The sequence below is a fragment of the Genypterus blacodes genome, unplaced genomic scaffold (genome assembly GCF_046128005.1).
Source record: "Genypterus blacodes isolate CSIRO-AG114 ecotype Tasmania unplaced genomic scaffold, CSIRO-AGI_Gbla_v1 ptg000045l_1, whole genome shotgun sequence".
Taxonomy (NCBI): domain Eukaryota; kingdom Metazoa; phylum Chordata; class Actinopteri; order Ophidiiformes; family Ophidiidae; genus Genypterus; species Genypterus blacodes.
The window spans coordinates 2,254,209-2,267,218 of record NW_027466858.1 but is presented as its reverse complement, the minus strand read 5'-3'; the positions used below and the strand labels follow the sequence as shown (position 1 = coordinate 2,267,218).

Sequence of the window (13,010 nt, the reverse complement as noted above, 5' to 3'; positions counted from 1 at the left end):
AAAATGCGTCCATCATTTCCATCAGGCATTCTGCACAGCCTGCTTCTGCGTAGTACTGAGTCGGTTTGTGTATCAGACAAGGAGCTATGGGATTAGCTAGGTAGCCAAGAGATACATGCATATCCTTCGTTACCTCTCAAAACATTCTTCATTAACCAATTTTCATTATTGGGACTCTGCTTTGATGACTTAAGCGAGCCAGTCCTTCATAGTGCGCCTCATAATAATGTTTATATCCGTGGCTTGGCGTGCTGCTGACATACTAACTTATCATCTAGTTAGCTCGTTAGCATAGATCTGCTCGACGACATAGACAGGCAGTCCTGCGTTTCAACTCTGGAGAACATTGTGTGCTCAGTGTATCAGCTGGGCTCTGTAATAACCGACAACGCGCTTGAGATAAAATATTGAATGTTTGGAGTCATTTCACGTTTGGCTTCCCCTCTGTCTGGACTGGGCGACTCCATCCTGTGCGCTAGCAGTGGGCTAACACCAAGTTAGTCACCGGGCTCTGTGTCAGGTTAGCGTAGCGCTGCTAAAAATACACATTTCTTGTCCCACACCAAAAGCGGTGGACCGGACCACACCGGATTTTCGTTTGTGCAGTTTTCCCGGTCACCTATCTCGGACTTTGGCACTCTACATGGTCACTGTGGTGAATTCAAGACGACTGGAAGAAGAGCGAGTGGGAGCCCGGGGCTGTGAGCCGAGTTTGCCGGAGACAGCGCAGTATCGTCCCGCCTGGGTGTCGCGTCTCCAGGTCGGCTTCCCCAAGTGAAAGCACCCCGGCCGTGGCTGCTCTGCGGCCGGATACCTTCTCTCGCTGCAATGGCCTCGTTCTGCCACCAGTAGTATAAAAAGCTTCGCGGCCGCACTGAGCTCCAAACTTCTCACCGCTAAAGAAAAAGCGCTTTGTTTCCGCTGTCAAACCACCCGAGGCTCCATCATGTCCGAGGACAACAACGCAGACAAATTCATCAAGGTAAGTGAACAGAATGAAACGTTGACGCTAAGAAGAAGAATGGTGTGCCTTTATTTAGGAGATTGATCAGTGAAGTTGTGTTAGTGTACTGGAGACATCTTGGTCGTTGGGAGTGATGCACGTTGCTGAGTGACAGCTGGATGACTGCCAACTAGAGGCTGTCTGCAGTCTGGGGTTCTTCCTTTAGTCTGTTGATATCAAAATATGGATACAATTCATGTTCGTTATTATCGATTGATCTTCTAGTCTATAAAAGGTGAGCAATGCCGAAGAATAGCCTTCACCACTCCTCACATAATAAATGTTCTAATCGTAATCGACCCATATTTTAAGCAGTTATTTGAGAATGTTGTGATTTGACACCGCTGTCAATCGTTCCCTACAGTGTTAATTACTGAGATCAGTTTGGGATTGGATTTATTTATCACATGAATTGTATTTCATTTTCGATTAATAATTTGGCCTGTAAAGTAGGAAATTTAGTTTACACATGTGTCAAAATATCCCATTACCCAATTATCACACACTCAGATTGCTCGTTTTATCTAAGTGTGTGTGGTCACAAATTCAAAGGGGATTCAAATTGCAATGATAAGACCGAGAGATGCAGCAAATTTGAGACGCTAGAAACAGAATCTTTTAGCATTACTTTCTTAATTACAACACTTACTGTTATTAAATTTCACCCATTCAAGTGTTTGATTTATGATCTTGGTCTTACAGTCACTGGGTTCAGCTGAATGATCACCTGATTACCGTATGTTTGTGTTACTGGGCCCTCCTTTGACAGCCCTACAGTAATCAAATGTTTCAGGATAAGTCTGAGGTCTGTATTGGCATAGAGTTTGTCACGCTCTAGTCACCGGTCCCTATCAGCTCCAACTTTCCACGGTGTCATGAATGAGAAACCTTTCCCTGGACCCTGGCACCAGGGTTTGTCCCTGGCCTGCACAGTGTGCTACTGCCCGAGCAGCCGTATCAGCAGTAAAATGTGAACTCAAGTGGCCCTGGCTGTGCTCTCAAAGATGGGTCAGAATGTGCTCAATGCTGTGGGTGCTCCGGGGTCAACAGGGAGAATTTAATCATGCACTTTTGGACGTTCCCTTGTTGTGCTGTAAATCCAACCTTGCGCCCTCCGTTGAGTAATCAGCCCATTGGGACGATTATCACCAGCCTGTATTTGTTTACACAGAGCAGATTAGAGGGAACACAGGAGTGACAGGGACAACACAGAGAAATAGGAATGATATGATACTAAGAATATGTTATTCAGTAGAACACATGTTCAGGCTGACAGCTGGCTCTGATGTTGACGCACAGGAACTTCCAAGACCAGCCGTTCTCAGGAAAGGAGTAAGAAGAACTGAATGTGATTGAAACCTGATGTGAACTGTGATGTATTTTCTGTTGTGGTCTCCCCTCTGATAGGAGACGTCCATTCTAGATGAATACAACATAAACTGGACCCAGAAGTTGGGAGCTGGCATCAGTGGACCTGTCAGGTGTGTGAGATTACGTTCATCCATTCATTCGTTATCCGTAGCCGCTTATCCTCACAGGGTCGCGTGCGGGGGTGCTGGAGCCTATGAATGGGTGACAGGCAGGGCACAAACACACACACACACTCTCATTCACACCTAAAGGGCCGTTGAGAGTTTCTGATTCACCTAAGCTGCCCGTCTTTGGAGGTGGAAGGAGAACGGAGCATCCGGAGGAAACCCACACACAAACACAAATGTTAAAAATGTTACCGACACGTGTTTGTTGTTTGCCGTTTCTTCACTTCCCCTGTGGTCACAGCGCGTCTGTCTCTCGTTCACGTTGACACCAGTTTACCGGCGCCGTTTCATTACATCCTTGACACATTAACACAAATCTAGAATCAGATGGACCAGATGTTTGTCGCTGGACTGAGCTTTAACAGGCCCGGGTTAGCCAGTGTGTGTGTGTGTGTGTGTTTACTCTGCCGTCACCACGTCTGGCTACATTTTAGCCCGTTTCCTTCAGTGAATATTTTTATTGCCCGTTATGTAAGTGGCTCAGTTTGCTCTGGCAGAAACTTCCTGGGCTCGAGTCCAACTGAAGGCTTCTGTCACATGTCGGCCCCATGTCAGGCCTGTCATTACGTCAGTGCGTGTCTGAGTGAAGACTCCTGACTGAATGCTGACTACATGAAGGCTGTGACCTATCAGCATGTATCAGTTTGTCTCTCATTGATTTCTTTTCCCGCCCTCTGTTCCTCTGAGAACGCCACGGTGGGTCAGCGCAGAGCAACCTGTGTGCTTCTCCACCGCGTGGGGTCTCGGCTTGAACAGGATCCGATTGACTCGCCGGTCTTTCATATAGACATACACACACACACTCGTACTGTATGATTCACACTGCGCTCATTCACCGACGCCTCTCTGATTCATGGACCTTTCGGTAAAATGAATCATTTTGATTCTTTTGAGCACATTCTCTCTCTTCTTTGTCTCATAACACACTCACATCCTCTACTCACCCAGCCCCCCCCCTCTGTGTGACTCTGTGACTCATTAGGGTAGGTATTACTTTCCAGCCAGTGAACTTTGGCCGAAGCAGAATGTTTCTTAGGGGTAATGCTTTAATAATGTAATCTGAGTTTAAGGGCCAGAGATTTCTGTCTGAAGTGGAGATGTGGGTCGTTGTTAGAGGGGGAGGAGCGAGAGTTAATGGATGTTTCAGACAATCGAATGTTTATGCCTGCACTGTATTCCATGTCTCAATCATTACCGAGAGAGTCTCATCTATTTCAAACCAATGCAAAGAGCAAATAAGGACGCAAACACATAACAACTTAAACTAAACCCACAATCAAGCGCATACATTGATCAGAAAGAAGAAATGTATGGATTTGTGGAGAATTACACTTTGACTGACAGCTATTGTGGCACCTGTTGCACATTTGTTGTCAATCATGATTGTCGCGCAGTGTGAGTGTGTAAGTGTGTAAATGGCCGCCCTGTATCGTTTACACTGCTAATGATAACCTTTAGAGAGAGGCAGACTTGGAACACGTTACTGGGCTAAAGCCCAAAGCCCAGAAACACGTGGAACCAGTACACACACACACACACACACACACACACACACACACACACACACACACACACACACACACACACACACACACACACACACACACACACACACACACACACACACACACACACACACACACACACACACACACACACACACACACACTCTCTCTCTCTCTCTTCCCGATTCTCCCTGTAGACACTCCCCATGTGTGACACCGTGCTTGTTGTGACATTAAGTAAGTTTGCTGTTGTCGTCCTGTGTACAGAGTGTGTGTGAAGAAATCTTCCCAGGAACGCTTGGCCCTGAAGATTCTCATCGACCGACCCAAGGCCAGAAATGAGGTCAGAGAAAACACTGCTGTGGTTGTGATGAATGCCTGCAGCGCTGCCTGTTTGTCTTCAGCAGACACATTAATATGCTGTATTTGTACCGTCTGTCTGTCTGTCTGTCTGTTATCAGGCTTTAATAACGGCCCGGTTCCTCCTCTCTCCATGTCAGTCTGCATCCTCTGCTTTGTCTGTCCCCCCGTATGAGTTTTTGTTTTTGCCTGACGCCGCCTCGCCAGCCTCTTCACGTCAGGAGCAGCCCTCTGTTTTGATCAAGCAGCTTATATAGCAGCTAAGCAGCGAGACATGCAGCGGGAACGAGCAGCACAGACCTCCTCTCAAGCTGTTGCTGACAGGGCAGACGCAGATTGTTACACCAAACGTTTTTTTTTGGGTTGCTTTTTTTTTTTTCTCTCCAGCCTTTTTTTGTTCCTTGTTGTTTTGAAGCTCAGACACATACTCCATTAGATGGGAAACGTCGTGTGTTTGTGTGGAATAATGATGAGCGCCGGGTTCACAGATGTAACGTCGGTCTCCAGGCACCGAGCAGCGCTGTCTCAGTCTGTTTGGCAGCTTAGGCTTGACTCGGTTCAAGCCTGCATATTGTTTGTAGTGTGTGTGCAGAGGGTTGCAGGCTGGTGTGAGAGGCGGAGATAGCTAATTTATTTTCATATTTTTAACGCTTAATAGGAGACAACAAGGACAACAAACAGGCTGAACAAATGCTGAAATGTTTTATTGCTGTTTCCTCTTGTCAGGCTAAGGCTGCAGCTTAGGATTGTTTTCCAAAAAACAATATCTGGAAAGAATGCCAGGAGAATGGCTTATTTTGTTGAAATGTCCAAATTAGAGAATAGCAGCAAATCCTCACATGTTGTGGAAACAGTTTGACATGCTTGGTTTCAGCACCACTACTAAACAGTCTCCAGTCAGGTCTTTCCATGCGTTATCCTCAGTGCTCCCTTCTCTGCCCTGCAGGTGCGTCTCCATATGATGTGTGCCCACCACCCAAACATCGTGCAGATATTGGAGGTTTACGCCAACAGCGTCCAGTTCCCCCATGAATCCAGCCCCAGGTGAGGAACTCTGCGTGTCATCACATGTCCTGCACCTCTGTAGCTGTATGTCGGTCCACTTCCTTCCATAGATCTCCCCTGACTTCCTCCTTTTCTTTAACAGAGCGCGGCTCCTCATCGTCATGGAGATGATGGAGGGCGGCGAGCTGTTCCACAGAATCAGCCAGCACAGGCACTTTACTGAGAAGATGGCCAGCCAGGTCACGAAGCAGGTAGACACGCACGCACACTTAAACACAAACTGGTACACACGGGTACACACACACTCTCAGCCTATCACATCTTTATCTTTAGTTTACTCAATTTGATTATGGAAATATTAAACACTGCAGTCAGTCTGTCTTCAGTGTGCCGAACTGTCTGTGTGTCTGTGTATCTGTACATCTATGTGTCTGTGTGCGTGTGTCTGTCTGTCTGTGTGTCTGTGTATCTGTACATCTATGTGTCTGTGTGCGTGTGTCTGTCTGTCTGTCTGTGTGTCTGTGTATCTGTATATCTATGTGTATATGTGTCTGTGTGTGTGGGTGTATGTGTTTCCTTGTGGGAAACGTTCCCTTCCTGTGAGTAACAGCATGTCAGGCAGCCTCTCCATGTCATTAGCAGCCCCCCCGCTTGGACGGAGCAGCACATGTAACAGTCGAGCACTGAGACACGCGCCACACATACCAACTCAAACTGATACTACACAGAACACCGGCAATCTGTTTCAAGGTCTCTCTCTCTCTCTCTCACACACACACACAGACACTCTCTCTCTCGCACGCACACACACACTCAGTCTGATGTATCTTCCCCTGTAGATCAGTCAAGCCTTGGAACACTGTCACTCCCTAAATATTGCACATCGTGACCTGAAGCCAGAGAACCTGCTCTTCAAGGACAACTCTCTGGTAAGCAGCTGAAAATGCAACTAAAGACACATTTAGTATCCGCACACACACACACACACACACACACACACACACACACACACACACACACACACACACACACACACACACGCACACACACACACACACACACACACACACACACACACACACACACACACACACACACACACACACACACACACACACACACACACACACACATTCTGAGCCTGCTGTGCTGCATTGGTGTCAAAATCCAGCCTCGGTCCAGCAGCACCTTCTATGGAATCTCTGGAACGTGAGTGTTTGCTTTCTAAGAAACTATCAAGTTAAACCCAGAGAAACACTCCTCACACACTGACTCGCGAGCTACGACGCTGCTCTCACTTTGCTGCCATGTCAGTGCAAACACACATATGTTCACGTCCCTCTGTCGCTCCGTCTCCTCCACAGGATGCTCCTGTGAAGTTATGTGATTTTGGTTTTGCCAAAATAGACCAAGGGGACTTGATGACCCCTCAGTTCACTCCCTACTACGTAGCACCTCAGGTACAAAGCACAAACACGCCACACACCGCACACACACTGCCGATACCGCAACAGTAATAAACAATCCATTTTTCTGTTCAGGTACTTGAGGCTCAAAGAAGACACCAGAAGGAAAAGTCTGGAATCATACCTACCTCACCCACTCCCTATACCTACAACAAGGTGAGGAGGCGCAGGAGATGTACTCTTCTTCTTCTTCTTCCTCTTCTTCCTCTTACAGCCATCGCCACTGGAAATCTGTCTGATATTGTCAAAGGTCAGAGGTCTTCCTTCACTCTATTCTTCCTCCACTCCTGTCTCTCCAGAGCTGTGACTTATGGTCTCTGGGTGTGATCATCTACGTGATGCTGTGCGGCTACCCTCCATTTTATTCCAAGCACCACAGTCGCACCATCCCCAAGGACATGAGGAAGAAGATTATGACGGGCAGCTTTGACTTCCCCGAAGACGAGTGGAGCCAGATCTCTGAGATGGCCAAGGACATTGTACGCAAGTATGTCTTTTGCTTCCTCTCGCCGGTACGCGTCTGCACTCTCCCTCTTGTTGTGACTACATTCTTATGCCTGTATTACTTTCTCCTCTTTATCTGTCTCCATCCTCCTTATCCCGCCTTTCCCATATTGCCACTGGTTCACACTACCTTCTTTTTTTGCGCGTTGATTCCCTCGTCTCTCACTCTTCATCGGGGAAAATCTCCTGCTCCCGCCAGGCTGCTGAAGGTGAAGCCAGAGGAGCGGCTGACTATCGAGGGTGTGTTGGCTCACCCGTGGCTCAACTGCACTGAGGCTTTGGACAATGTGCTGCCCTCCGCCCAGATGATGATGGACAAGGTGGGTGGGAAGCATTTTTAAACACCGGAGTCAGCGTCTTCTGTTCTGATTGACTGTTTTTGCCAAAACCAAGTTGCTGGAACAAAGGGGAATGTCTTCATCATTCATTCGTCTATTTGCTATTTTGCAATCTTAGGTTTAGAAATTAAAAGCACATTTCCCACACATGCCTGATTACTTTGAGTCACAAAGAGGATGTTGATATTTAGAACAGATGATTCTTTGGTTCTGTAATCAATGCAGCAGAGTTCAGAGGAAATGTGAACATTTATAACAGTTAGCTTTATTTCCTATTCTTTCAATGATGTCTGGCTTAAGTATTATTTTAGGCTTTGATAGTTGTAAATCTGACAGACTGGACCATCATGGTAATCATCATCTCCCTCTTCCTCTCTCCCAGGCGGTAGTCGCAGGCATACAGCAGGCTCACGCAGAGCAGTTGGCCAACATGAGGATCCAGGATCTGAATGTCAGCCTGAAGCCCCTCAACTCTGTCAACAACCCAATCCTCAGGAAGCGGAAACTCCTCGGGTATGATGACTGTGTGTGTGTGTGTGTGTGTGTGTGTGTGTGTGTGTGTGTGTGTGTGTGTGTGTGTGTGTGTGTGTGTGTGTGTGTGTGTGTGTGTGTGTGTGTGTGTGTGTGTGTGTGTGTGTGTGTGTGTGTGTGTGTGTGTGTGTGTGTGTGTGTGTGTGTGTGTGTGTGTGTGTGTGTGTGTGTGTGTGTGTGTGTGTGTGTAACACAGTAAAACAACTTGCCTCTCTACATTGGAACACATAAACGTACCTAAGCTGATTGGTCAGGGAGCGTTGGTTGTTGGCCCAACAACAACAAGCAGGATGTGATTGCTCAGCTGTTCTCTCGTCTTCATAACCCTTAGCCTAAATATATAAACTCTGCATTTTCTGCATTTTCGGGAGGTTTCTCCTGTATTTGGTGCGGGCGTCTGGGCTGCTTCGTCGGACCATGGGTGGGGGAAAAAAAGCTGACTAGTTCAGGAATGTGGGGTCAGGAGGTCAGGAGAGCTGTAACAGAGCTGCCGTCTTCATCTACCGACTTACAGCAGTGCAGTACTGCTTCATAAAGCTTAACTAAAGCTTTTCACAGATTCTCCTAATCAAGCTTGTAACCCTCCATGTGCTCTGTAATCTTTGACTTTGTGTTATTCATTGCTGCCTGTATTTGTGATTTTGAGTGTGTTTCCTGTTTCTGCGTTCCAGGCCCAAGCCCAGCGACGGCTTCTTCATTCACGACCCGGAGAACGGAGGAGAAGACTCCAATGTAGCGCTGGAGAAACTAAGAGACGTCATCGCACAGTGCATCCTTCCACAAGCCGGTCAGTTCAAACACACGGAATGAGACGTTGTTGTCAAAAGATGTCAACCCAGAACGACCAACTTATACATGACTAATACAGGAAATGGCACGAGTGTGATCATAGAAATGAGAGAAATCAGCTTGTAAACTAACTGTGAATCTGTCCAGGAGAGAATGAGGATGAGAAGCTGAATGAGGTGATGCATGACGCCTGGAGGTTCAACCGGGACTGTAAACTGCTGAGGGACGGACTGCAGGGCCTCAGCTGGGACGGTCAGTGTCTGTCTTTCCTCTGGTCTACAGTCCAACACAAGCAAAACGCCCCTTTATACGACCTAATTACTACTGAAACTCAACCCACTAACGCTGCAATACAACTAATAAGGATACATAAAGACAGCGTTCATGCGTTCATGTGTGTGTCTGCGTCTTCGCTTGCAGGACGAGCGTTCTCCGACAAAGTGGACCGCTTGAAGTTGGCGGAAATCGTGAAACAGGCCATCGAGGAGAAGACCAACCTGGAAGAGTCTCATTAGCAAAAAAAAAACAAAACGCTGTCTTTCTTACCCGATCTCTTTTTTATCCGGTTGACTATGATCCCTTTTTAAACTCAACACCTGTAAAGACAAGAGACAAAAGCTTTTTTTTTAATATAAATCCATGTTGCTAATGTTTTTTCCTCCAAGAATCCACCCGCCCGACCGTATCGTGTACAGCTGTAGATATATTTCAAAGAGGACTCATTGGTACTATAATTTTTTTAAATGGATAACTGCAAAGAAACATTGAAAAAAACCTATATTTTTCGTTTTTGCAACAAAAAAAACCAAGAGAAAAGAGGAGGAAAAAAAGAAGAAGAAGAAGAAATCACTTGAAAGTAAGGATTTATTTTCTGGGTGGGATTTGTATTTGCTGCTTGTCTCACCTTCTGTCCCACTTCTTTGATGTTGTTTTAACCGTTCTAAGAGTTTTATTATTTAACAGAGTTCCCTTATTTTATACCTTTACCTGTAGCTCCACCCCCACCCCCCCCCCTCGGCTCTAAGGTGGAGAGGAAGTGTCTGTATCGTTTCTTCCACACACATTCTGAATCTGAATCTTTTATTTATTTATGTCGTCACAGGGACAAACGCAGCCTTTAGCCACGCCCCCTTTAGGAACGCTCGTAAGAAACGGCACCGAATCCAGCATCAGAGACAGAAACACAAGGGTTGCTTTTATCTCTGGCTTCCTCAGACGCTCCTTGTCTGTTTCACACACACTCCTTTCCGTTCATGAAGTGTCTGGCGAGTTAAAATGAAGAGTAACATTTCAAACGTTTGAACGTGCCGGTTAGACTTGAGCTGGTTTCTGCTGAGTCATGGCAGCCTTGTGGTGGCAAGGCTCAGTTAAAGCTGTGAAATGGCTTCATGAGAGTTTGGTACCTAGAGGCGTATCTCTGGAATACAGAAGGAGGTTGGTTAATATTGAAATAGTTGGCGTGGATGTTGTTGGGCTCAGATAAACACAGATGGATCGTTGTCATGATCGCTTCGCCACTTGCACACATCAGTTTAGCGCGTGTGTGTGTGTCCATAAAACCACATCCACACACAACACACAGAGCTCACAGGATGTGCAATACTTCATTCACATGTTGTCCGTGTGAGACGTGTGAGTGTGACGGTGTGTGTTAGTGTGTGTGCAGTCATTTCAACAAATCCAGTCTGAATCACAGCAACGTTCCTTCCTCTTCTCTCATCATCGGCCTTAGGTTTGCTATTGAAAACATTGATTAGGCAGAGTGAAGGCTTGACCCCAGGGTTTATGATGTAATCACATCTGATCACTTAACCCTTCATGGAGGGGTTGGTGTTCAGGTGTACAGTGTTATCCTCAGAGCGCAGACAGAGAGCATGTCTCACCTGATCGGAGCTCCCTTCATGTGTTTATGTTTGATTTAATAATCCATCTCTGAATTTGCCCCTTTGAACTTTTATGTTAAAGGTTTTATTTCCTCTTTTACATGTGGGGGTGGCTGCACTAACATGTACTGTGTGTGTATGTGTGTGTGTGTACATATATATACATACAGTATATGGTTAAATGTGCAAAGGCAATATGAATCAATCCTATATTGATTGAGTGATCATGTGGGTTATCTGTGATGATGCTTTCAATGTTCCCCTAAAAACCCGGTGAGAACCATATCTGGTGATTTAGAAGGCCTTAGTACAAAGCTAAGCAGAAGCCACAGTGCCTTGTTGAAGGGTCATCTTCATCATCATCATCGTCATCATGTGCTGTTACAGGGTGTGTGTGTGTGTGTGTTAGTAACTTCATTGATTTGTGTACTTTTGTTTGAGATTCTGATTTCATGCGAGGAGCGGATGAAGTCGATTCCAAATGGCTCTGCTTTGCAAACAAATGTCTTACCTCTGAAAGTCCTCATTTACATCCAAGCTGAACAAAAAGAAGCCCACATCCAAAAACAGGCGGTGTCTTATAGGGAGTCCCCGCCCATTTTGCACATCAAGTTCCATTTATTGGCCTTTGTGAGCACGACTCAGCACATCAACACAACTTTACAAAGGCTTCTGTGACCGCAAAGTCAGGAGGACTGAGCTGACCTCTGTGACATCACACGGTGGTGACCCCTGTGATGTCATAGGAGTCAGTCCCCCCCGACTTTGCGCTGCAGCATTTACATAGAAGCACACACACGCGGCTGTTCCTGTCACGGATCATGAGCAGATTTGAGGGACAGAAACAGTGGATACACTCTTTAATTTATGTCCATTTGGTCTCAAAGCTGTTTTAAATTTTGAGTGAAGCCCTTTGGAGAGCACAGTGACAGTATTACAGAGGGAGGGAGGCGTGTTGTGTCGACCATGGACGTGTGGCTGCATGTAGTTATCTTATACCTGTGTGTGTGTGTGTGTGTGTGTGTGTGTGTGTGTTTATACTGTATGTGTGGATCAAGATGATGGAGTGTATTTGTCTTCTTTGTATTTCTGGAGGCCTGTCGATGAATCACAGCTGCTTCCCTTCCTTTCTTTTCTTCCCCCCACCCCCGCAGGTAATATTGAGTTTATATCTCTGGCTGCCTGGGCGGCTGTTGGAATATTATCAAAGGGCAGTGTAGTGATAGATATTTATACTGTACATTGAACACTTGCAAAGGATTCCTACACTTGTGTGTGTCTGCTCGGTCCAGTCCAGTGCTCCTCTGCCGCCCGGATGCCCTCTCGACTGGCATCCGGGCCGGTTGCCATGGCTGCGGTGCGGCCTGTGCTGTGCTGTGTGGCGAGCACGGATAGTTCAATAAGATTATATAGCTTCCACCTCTGTCACTTCCTCTTTTCCATCTGCTGGGAAATAGATTCAGCTTTTTTGTCCAAAAAAACGCTGACTGAAAACAGAACAAGTCCTTTTTAAAAATTCCAGCTCATTTATAATGACCAGAAAAAAGCCGAAGCGGGCACAGTCAGCGCTCCGGTTCCTTTTTCTTAAACCCCCCTCGTCTCTCGGCTGCTGTATGCGCACCTCTGCGACGTACGGAGAGATGCGGGTTTGAAACGCACGCTTGTTTGGACGTCGCTGTTTTAAAGGACACTCGTGAAGGACGGACGGACGGCGACCCGAGCTGAAGTAGCATCCCTGTTTTGTGATGACGTCACTGAGAACAGAGGAGAGGAAATCATTTCAAAAGTTTGTGGCCTTTTTCTACCTTTGCAGTCTTTTGTTTTTTCTCTGCTCGAGCAGATATGTAGCATGAACTTGAATCCATCATGAAAGACTCGCTGTATTTCTGTCAATGCATCTATTTTTGCCCTTTCTGCCTTCTTTGGAATGACATCCACATGCTGACTTTGTAATAAACAAATTCTTTGACTTTGGAATATGACGGGGGAAGTTTATTTTTGTTGTCTTGAGTGTTGAGAGTTTAAAGGAAGAATCAAACGGCTTCTTAAAGGTAAAACTCTTTTATTGCATAGTTTTAGGGACAAAGC

At 46.3% G+C, this 13,010-nt stretch overlaps 1 protein-coding gene across 2 annotated transcripts; it reads left to right on the top strand.

The window, feature by feature from the left end:
- The first annotated feature begins 67 nt into the window (after window positions 1–67).
- On the top strand, window positions 68–12,444 carry mapkapk5 (MAPK activated protein kinase 5). Of its 2 annotated transcripts, XR_012963594.1 has the most exons (15): window positions 68–982; window positions 2,411–2,484; window positions 4,314–4,389; window positions 5,353–5,450; window positions 5,554–5,662; window positions 6,251–6,340; window positions 6,776–6,871; window positions 6,953–7,033; window positions 7,177–7,364; window positions 7,581–7,701; window positions 8,102–8,232; window positions 8,922–9,037; window positions 9,187–9,291; window positions 9,460–10,535; window positions 10,695–12,444. XR_012963594.1 is itself a non-coding variant. In XM_076149337.1 (14 exons), the coding sequence occupies exons 1-14, from the start codon at window positions 947–949 to the stop codon at window positions 9,552–9,554; spliced, it is 1,416 nt and encodes a 471-aa protein (XP_076005452.1). In that variant the 5' UTR covers window positions 68–946; the 3' UTR covers window positions 9,555–12,444. The 2 variants fall into 2 exon arrangements, 1 of the variants encoding a protein (XP_076005452.1); XM_076149337.1 differs by having other exon boundaries at window positions 9,460–12,444.
- The last annotated feature ends 566 nt before the right edge of the window (window positions 12,445–13,010 follow it).